At 40.6% G+C, this 9,040-nt stretch overlaps 1 protein-coding gene and 1 non-coding gene across 6 annotated transcripts in view; one reads left to right on the top strand and one right to left on the bottom strand.

Annotated features, from left to right (window-relative positions):
* Positions 1 to 8,800, top strand: part of PLCE1 (phospholipase C epsilon 1) — a 374,028-nt gene extending 365,228 nt beyond the window's left edge. For all 5 annotated transcript variants that reach the window (XM_060405024.1, XM_060405025.1, XM_004020045.6 and 2 more), the window contains 4 exons: positions 298 to 456; positions 1,859 to 2,077; positions 2,384 to 2,592; positions 7,537 to 8,800. In XM_060405024.1, the coding sequence (XP_060261007.1) occupies positions 298 to 456; positions 1,859 to 2,077; positions 2,384 to 2,569 (564 nt within the window). In that variant the 3' untranslated portion in view covers positions 2,570 to 2,592; positions 7,537 to 8,800. The remainder of the gene's footprint in view (positions 1 to 297; positions 457 to 1,858; positions 2,078 to 2,383; positions 2,593 to 7,536) is intronic.
* On the bottom strand, positions 6,293 to 6,365 carry TRNAE-UUC (transfer RNA glutamic acid (anticodon UUC)). The gene has a single exon. It is a non-coding gene; the product is annotated as a tRNA-Glu (tRNA).
* Positions 8,801 to 9,040: the final 240 nt, after the last annotated feature.

The raw sequence follows: 9,040 nt of genomic DNA on the forward strand, positions 1-9,040 counted from the left end.
TACAAATTTATCTCTAGCTGATTTGTGAACTCAAAATCCACAGCAAACATGAGCAGATCTACTGGTTTGTTCGGGACCAGACCTTATCAGTGTGTCAACATTAGCAGAAACTTACAGTACTTTTCTCTTCTAAGATGACATGTATATCCTTCTAGGATAGTTTGTGAAATAGTAATTAGTGTATGGGATATCAAGCTAAGAAGTTGTTTCCACGTTACCAAGATCCAGCTCAAATTTTTACTAGATTTTTCCTTTTTCTACGTTATCATTTACTTGACTTGTCTTTTCTTAACATAGAACCTGGAAGAGAAGAGCACTGCACAAGATGACAAGGAGATGCTCCTGAGCTCAGAGGAGGATAGCTTCTTTGTCCAGGTGCACGACGTTTCCCCAGAGCAACCACGCACGGTCATCAAAGCACCGCGTGTCAGCACTGCGCAGGACGTCATTCAGCAGGTGAAGGCCTCCCCGCCCTCCCCCAGCCAGCTCCGTCTGGGAATAAGGTTCTGGAACAAAGGGGACATGACCAGGCAGCATGTGCCTGGTAAGGCTGGCAAATATCCGGTCCTTCAACGATACTTGCCCAGTATATGCTGTGAGTCAGGCTCTGTGGGAAGCCCTGACGGCAGAGCCAGGAGGTGGTTCTGCAGAGCGGGAGTGTCATCGTCCATCACCTAGTGACCATCTCTCTGGGATCCTTCGGCAACATGTAGGACTCTCTGACCCTCTCCCGTTCTCTGGTCTTCTCTCCCCTCTTCTGTGTATATGGCTCCAGAGAACTCTGCTGCCTTCATTCCAAGCCCTGGAGTGGTTTATTAAACACTTGCTTGAGAAGTTAGCATAATGGCTCACTTATGATCTAGATCAGGTTGCTCCAGATGTAAATCCTGGCCCTACATCTTACTAGCTCGGAGAGCTTGGGCAAGTCATTTAACCATCTGTCCGTAAGTTACATGGGTGTGCTGGTAAATTGGCTCTCTTAAAAAAAAAAAAAAAAAAAGACCCCAATTTGTAGCATTTGCCAGTTTCTATCTTGCACATTCCTCACACATCAGATTCCAGTGGGCTCCAGCGCAATGCTGTGTGCCAAGCTACCACACAGGGAAGCATGAAGCTAGCATAACAGCACTTTCTTAATAGCTGTTGTGAACATTAAGTAAGTACATATAATGGACATTTGCCTAGTATAACACCTAACATGGTAAGCACTACTTAAGTGCTATTTGCTATACTGATTGCACAATAATTTGGTTAATATTAGTCTCTTTAATAGACTTTGAACTCCCCAAACTATATACAGTACGTGGGACATAGTAAATGTTTGATGAGTGAATAAATGCATAAATGAAAGATAAGTCTCAAGAAAAAAGAGAAGTGAGACCAGGTAAGTCTTAAAATGCTTTCAACATCCAACACTCTGATATGACGAGGCAGTGTCGTGCGCCAGAGAGGCTCTGGAGGGTCAAGATTCTGTCCCTCACTGTCTGGGTCACTTTCAGGTCTATGAACTTTGGTGGATGCAGAAAATCTGGCTCAAGTCCTTTTTCTGTTACTAAGCTGTCCATCCTCTGTAATATGCCTGACCTCTTAAGCTTACGCTTCCTTGTCTGAAAAATGGGGGTTGTAACATCTAAATCATGGATGGGTGTCGTGAAGCTAAATGAGGTAATGTCGACAAGTTTGTATAAGCTACAACTGTGAAAATGTAAAATGAGGAGTGGGATGACATGATCTGAAAAGAACCCCCCAGCCCTGTCTAAAAGTCTGTGACATTTTTCTGCCTTAAAGTCTCATTTACAGGGAAGCAAGTGTTGGAGATCCTGTGTTTTTATTCTGTTGATCATAACTTACCTTTCAGACCTTATGCAAAGCCAAATATTCCTATAGCATCCTGAGCAACCCCAACCCGAGTGACTATGTGCTTTTGGAAGAGGTGGTGAAAGACACCGCCAACAGGAAATCTTCCACCCCAAAGGCCTCCCAGCGCATCCTTTTGGATCAGGAGTGTGTGTTTCAAGCTCAAAGCAAGTGGAAAGGTGCAGGAAAATTCATCCTTAAGCTAAAGGAACAGGTGCAGGTAAAGTTCAAGGTTATTTTGCTCTATTTGATTTTCATAACTACAGTATAATCAAATTCAGGAGCTAGTGAAAGCCAGAAGGAAGTTCCTGAGTCAAGGACACTAGTGGAAAGAATGTTGTTTGGCTGTTTTTACTGTGTGGAAAGAAATGTCTTCCCTCTGGGTGTAAGCAGTCCTGAGGTGGCTGGGGGGGTGGGGGGTTCCCCTTTTGAAAAAGCTCTACCTACTAGATAGAGAACAACGAAGGGCTCTCTCTGATACAGTCTCTTTAACCTAATACTAAGGGAAGGTTCTCATTTTCCACAGGCATCTCGAGAAGATAAAAAAAAAGGCATCTCTTTTGCAAGCGAACTCAAGAAACTCACCAAGACTAAACAGCCCCGAGGGCCCACATCACCTTCTCAGGTTTTAGCCTCAGAAAACGTCCAAAACAAGGAAGAGAAACCTGTGGGTGGCTTGCCTTCCAGTGACACCATAGACTACCGACAGTGAGCAAGACGGCACGGTTTACCCAGGTATCCTGAGTCACTGCAGCGTCACCTATACTAAGACATAAGTTTGTACACTTTATTTTGTCTTTTCCTGGAGGAGGATGTTCCTGAGGCAGGTAGGGATGGTACCCTAGAGAAAGGGGGCTTTGAAGATACACACGACTTCAGCACTGATGATTTCAGATCTCCTCATTTTGTAGATAACCAAAGGCGACAAGAGGACAACAAACTTGCCCAAACTGCAGTAGCTTTATTTCATCAGACATAGAACTGTCTTAATTACTGGTAATTCACATGAACATTCTCAAAGGACTGCTGTGGGTCATTCTGTTTTCATTCTTTGGATTTTTAGTTTGTTGTTCTTCTAATTTAGCTCTGATTTAGCCTGAACAACCTCCATTTCTTCTGACTCAATGAAAACATTAAAATCTGGCATGCAAGTTGTGATGATTAAAAAGAAAGCAAAATGACATAACAGCCTGAAGTAATCATGCCTTTGGTTGCCAGCTCACTGCTTGGTATTCACATACAGAGTAAATTTCATTGTTTTAAACTATTTAAATGGAACCTGAATTTTTTTAAAAAGGCATGTGAGGAAACCAAACATAGATCTCTTCTTTCACTTAGCTTCTTAATGAACTTAGTTCAGTTCAGTTCAGACACTCAGTCATGTCTGACTCTTTGCGACCCCATGAACCACAGCATACCAGGCCTCCCTGTCCATCACCAATTCCCGGAGTTCACCCAAACTCATGTCCACTGAGTCAGTGATGCCATCCAGACATCTCATCCTCTGTCGTCCCCTTCTCCTGCCCTCAAACTTCCCCAGCATCACAGTCTTTTCAAATGAGTCAGCTCTTCGCATGAGGTGGCCAAAGTACTGGAGTTTCAGCTTCAACATCAGTCCTTCCAATGAACACCCAGGACTGATCTCCTTTAGGATGGACTGGTTGGATCTCCTTGCAGTCCAAGGGACACTCAAGAGTCTTCTCCAACAACACAGTTCAAAAGCATCAGTTCTTCAGTACTCAGCTCTCTCTCTCAACTCTCACATCCATACACGACCACTGGATAAACCATAGCCTTGACTAGATGGACCTTTGTTGGCAAAGTAATGTCTCTGCTTTTGAATATGCTGTCTAGGCTGGTCATAACTTTCCTTCCAAGGAGTAAGCATCTTTTAATTTCATGGCTGCAGTCACCATCTACAGCAATTTTGGAGCCCCCCAAAAATAAAGTCAGCCACTGTTTCCACTGTTTCCCCATCTATTTGCCATGAAATGATGGGACCGGATGCCATGATCTTCATTTTCTGAATGTTGAGCTTTAAGCCAACTTTTTCACTCTCCTCTTTCACTTTCATCAAGAGGCTTTTGAGTTCCTCTTCACTTTCTGCCATAAGGGTGGTGTCATCTGCATATCTGAGGTTATTGATATATCTCCCGGCAATCTTGATTCCAGCTTGTGCTTATTCCAGCCCAGCATTTCTCATGACGTACTCTGCACAGAAGTTAAATAAGCAGGGTGACAATATACAGCCTTGATGTACACCTTTTCCTATTTGGAACCAGTCTGTTGTTCCATGTCCAGTTCTAACTGTTGCTTCCTGACCTGCATACAGGTTTCCCAAGAGGCAGGTCAGGTGGTCAGGTGGCTCTTTCAGAATTTTCCAGTTTATTGTGATCCACACAGTCAAAGGCTTTGGCATAGTCAATAAAGCAGAAATAGATGTTTTGCTGGAATTCTCTTGCTTTTTCCATGATCCAGCGGATGTTGGCAATTTGATCTCTGGTTCCTCTGCCTTTTCTAAAACCAGCTTGAACATCTGGAAGTTCACGGTTTACATGTTGCTGAAGCCTGGCTTGGAGAATTTTAAGCATTACTTTATTACTGTGTGAGATGAATGTAACTGTGTGGTAGTTTGAGGATTCTTTGGCATTGCCTTTCTTTGGGACTGGAATGAAACTGCTGAGTTTTCCAGATTTGCTGGCATATTCAATATCATGGTAATCCAAGTCTATGCTCTGACCAGTAACGCTGAAGAAGCTGAAGCTGAACAGTTCTATGAAGACCTTCAAGACCTTCTAGAACTAACACCCAAAAAAGATGTCCGTTTCATTATAGGGGACTGGAATGCAAAAGTAGGAAATCAAGAAACACTTGGAGTAACAGGCAAATTTGGCCTTGGAGTACAGAATGAAGCAGGGCAAAGACTAATAGAGCTCTGCCAAGGGAACGCGCTGGTCACAGCAAACACCCTCTTCCAACAACACAAGAGAAGACTTACACATGGACATCACCGGATGGTTGACATCACAATCAGATTGATTATATTCTTTGTAGCCAAAGATGAAGAAGTTCTATACAGTCAGCAAAACCAAGACCAGGAGCTGACTGTGGTTTGGATCATGAACTCCTTACTGCCAAATTCAGGCTGAAATTAAAGAAAGTGGAGAAAACCACTAGACCATTCAGGTATGACCTAAATCAAATCCCTTATGAGTATACGGAGGAAGTGAGAAATAGATTTAAGGGACTAGATCTGATAGAGTGCCTGATGAACTATGGATGGAGGTATGTGACATTGTACAGGAGACAGGAAGCAAGACCATCCCCAAGAAAAAGAAATGCATAAAAGCAAAATGGCTGTCTGAGGAGGCCTTACAAATAGCTGTGAAAAGAAGGGAAGTGAAAAGCAAAGGAGAAAAGGAAAGATATACCTATTTGAATGCAGAGTTCCAAAGAATAGCAAGAAGAGATAAGAAAGCCGTCCTCAGCGATCAATGCAAAGAAATAGAGGAAAACAATAGAATGGGAAAGACGAGATCTCTTCAAGAAAATTATACCAAGGGAACATTTCATGCAAAGATGGGCTCAATAAAAGACAGAAATGGTAGGGACCTAACAGAAGCAGAAGATATTAACAGGTGGCAAGAATACACAGAAGAATTGTACAAAAAAGATCTTCATGACCCAGATAATCACGATGGTGTGATCAGTCACCTAGAGCCAGACATCCTGGAATGTGAAGTCAAGTGGGCCTTAGGAAGCATCACTACGAACAAAGCTAGTGGAGGTGATAGAATTCCAGTTGATATATTTCAAATCCTGAATAAAGAACTCAAGGGATTATTAAAGCCCTCTTTTCACCTGTTCCATCATAGAGTTCTAAGATTTAAAATCCTTGAGAGACCAACAGCATGGTGAAGGCATTGTTGCTTATATTACACAGCGGCATCATCTGTCTGCATCACAATCAGGTATTTCTTATATAAAATTATAGCTCACAATTAAAAGAATTTACTGATACCGCTTGATGGGGCCAAATCTGACTTACAAGAGCCCATATTGAGCCGATGTTTAAGAAGCAACCTCCTAAAACAACTGGTGCCCCAGATACACTTACAAAGAAAGCTCTTTCAAAACAAACATAGCGAAACCCAGGGAACCACCTCCTCCAGAGCTTCTGCACACCCCACTATCCCATCAGGGCTATTTAGGTTCTGTATGCAAAGACTCACCAGAAAGAAACCTCAGCACCGTGGCAGCAGTCCACATCATACAGCATCAGATAAAACTGAATCTGCACAAAAGAGTGAAACCCTGGGCTGTTCCAGACTCTGAGAAGGCTCAGCACCCATTTTCTGTTTTTGGTACTTCTGGCATTCCACACCCTACCCTTTTTTTTTGTAGTTATCTTTATTACCACCTTCCTTCCTCTTAGTTCCCTGACCAGGAATTGAACCCGGGTCCTCGGCAGTGAAAGTGCAAAGTCCTAACCACTGGGCCACCAGAGAATTTCCTGGTATCTTAAAGTTCCAGACTCAACTTACTTTCCTTCTCAGTGACAGTGTCACTGAGACAGTGCCTTCTTCTCTAAGAACTAAGTGAGCTTTAGGACTAAGCACCATGTTGAGCCTCTCCAGCTTTTGGAACATTACTCATCATGGTAGTGGGTCTATGAGCACACAGTAAAGAGAATGATCAGAATTTCAAATATTGTTCTCCATATCAAGAACTTAGCATCAAATAAATTATACATGTGAAAATGTTATGCACATCTCCCACCTCTTTGTTATAACCTCCATTAATGATAGAGTGAAATTACACTTGGCAGAGAAAGAGCCCTGCCTGTGCCAGAAGATTAATCAGTACGTAATACAACTCCATTAGAAATCTGACTTCAAAATAATGTGCTTGCTCTAATGAGCATTACTAGTTGCTTATATTTTATGAGAATAGGGAAGGTGGCGGTGATTTAGATGATTGCCTTTGGATTCAATTTTCCTATCATAAGCAGAAATTCATAATCAGTCAGTTGACCTCTTTCCCTAAATTTGGGGAAGGTTCTCTTTAACAGTTATTGAAAGAATAATAGCCATTGGTGCATAGACGTATATATGGTAATATACGTCCCATATTATTAACTTTACAAATAGTGTCTCCAAGAAAGAGCACTTGTGAAAAAAGAAAGGCCTTTCTGTATATGCTCATAAGAAAACAAGTTTAGTATTGTTATTGCTTTATGAGCAACATATTTCATGTTATTTGTTCTGAAATATTCACCTCTAAACTTTCAAGAGTTACCCCCTAATAATAATCTAAGAATTTCTAAACAAGTAATTATTTACCTTAAGTAATATATTTAACCAGTTGAAAGAAGTCCACCTTTTAAAAAAAGAAAAAAAAAAAAAGAAAGAAAGAAAAGCTGAACAGCTTAATTGTGGTTAAAAAACTTTCTAAAGAATGTGGTGTTCCAGGGCAGAAATAGCCTAATGTTCCACCTCCCAGGAACATCACGTTCTAACACTAAGAGTTTATAGGAAATATTCTCTGCCTCAAACCCAGCCACCAGAGCTGTGGGTTTCTGTTGGTTAACACCCCTAAACCTTGCTACACTGTGAATTGTTCCTGCTGCTTCACTTTGAAGATATTAATACTAATAAGCCTATGTATACAACTTTACAGGTGAAGATCTTTTGGCAAGAAGTTAAAATCAAGAAGGAACATAATGGAGACAAATATAATTCCCTTATTTTCATAAACGAAACTGGAAACTTATGATTTCTGAACTCTTGATACAAGGTCTACGCTGAGATCAAGCAAAATGGTACAGGGCTTGCTATCAACTGGCTTCCTGCTGAATGAAGCAAAGAAGCCCAGCAGACTGCCATTTTACATGTCAACAGTTGGAAAAACCACCGCTAAGCTTGCAATAATTGACTTAGAACAGGAGTCAGCAAACTTTTGTAAAGGGCTAGTCAGTAAATATCTTCGTTCTTATGGGCCAAACGGTCTCTGTAGCAATGGCTCAGCTTAATGCAGAAGCAGCCATAGACGATACATACATGACTGAACGTGGCTGTGATCCAAGAAAACTATTTAAAGACAGTGGAATTGGAATGGTATGTCATTTTCCCATGGCATAAATATTCCTCTTCGGATTTTTTGAAAAATCATTTTAAAATGTAAACTATTCTTAGTTCAACAGCCACACAAAAGCAGGTGGCAGGCTGGGATTTGGCTCAAGGGCCACAGTTCGCTGACCTGACTTAGAAAACTGGGAACAAGATGCACAGAGGTAAGAAATCAAGCAGGCTAGTTTAGTCATACCTATTATGGATAAGAATTGGAAGCTTTGGGGCATTGCAGGTGTAAATATGTCCTCTAGGACTCATTAAAAAGTAATGCAACTTACTCTCTATATTGTGTACCATTGTGAACTCCTCTATAGTGTTTCTTTTTACATATAGAATGATGTTGGGTTTTTTATGTTTATTGCTTATATTCACAGACTTTTGGTTTCTACAAAATGAATTTAGAATAACGTATCTACTGAGTTGTGGCATCTTAGTAAGAAACTTAACCATGTTTCTAACGCAAAAGTAGACTGAGTTGGTGTTTATTTATTTTACGAGGTTTGTACTGACACTGTACCTATGTATTTATTATACATAGCTTTCTTGATATTGCTTGCAGATTAGAAGCATTAGTGGTTCTATTTCACTATTTGAAAACAAATCTCCTTAAAAGAAAATGTATACCCTGAATACCTGAAATAGGCCAGAATTTCATGTAACTTGCCATTTAATGTAAATTATTTTTAAAACCTTGCTGTTTAAGACTATCATGTAAGTGTAAAGGATTCGTCTTGTTCTTGGCACGAAGCAAATTGTGACTTTTCACATGAAATGTGTTCCTCTAAAGTAAAATCCAAATTTTATCTTTCTAATGACCTTCAAATTTGATGTTTTTCTTCAAATTATAAAACATATTAAAACCTCTAATCTTTGCTTTGAGACATTTTCACCATAAAAAAAATGAATAAAATAATTCCCCCTTCTTTGTGTACTTTAAGAAGTATCAAAAACACACAACACGGCTTTCATGTTATTGGAAGTTTTAAGTAAAAGCCTTATTGCTAAAAGAATCACTGTTTGGTTGTCAGCAGCATTCAGGCTATTTCAAGTTG

Source organism: Ovis aries, chromosome 22 (assembly GCF_016772045.2).
Source record: "Ovis aries strain OAR_USU_Benz2616 breed Rambouillet chromosome 22, ARS-UI_Ramb_v3.0, whole genome shotgun sequence".
Lineage (NCBI taxonomy): Eukaryota > Metazoa > Chordata > Mammalia > Artiodactyla > Bovidae > Ovis > Ovis aries.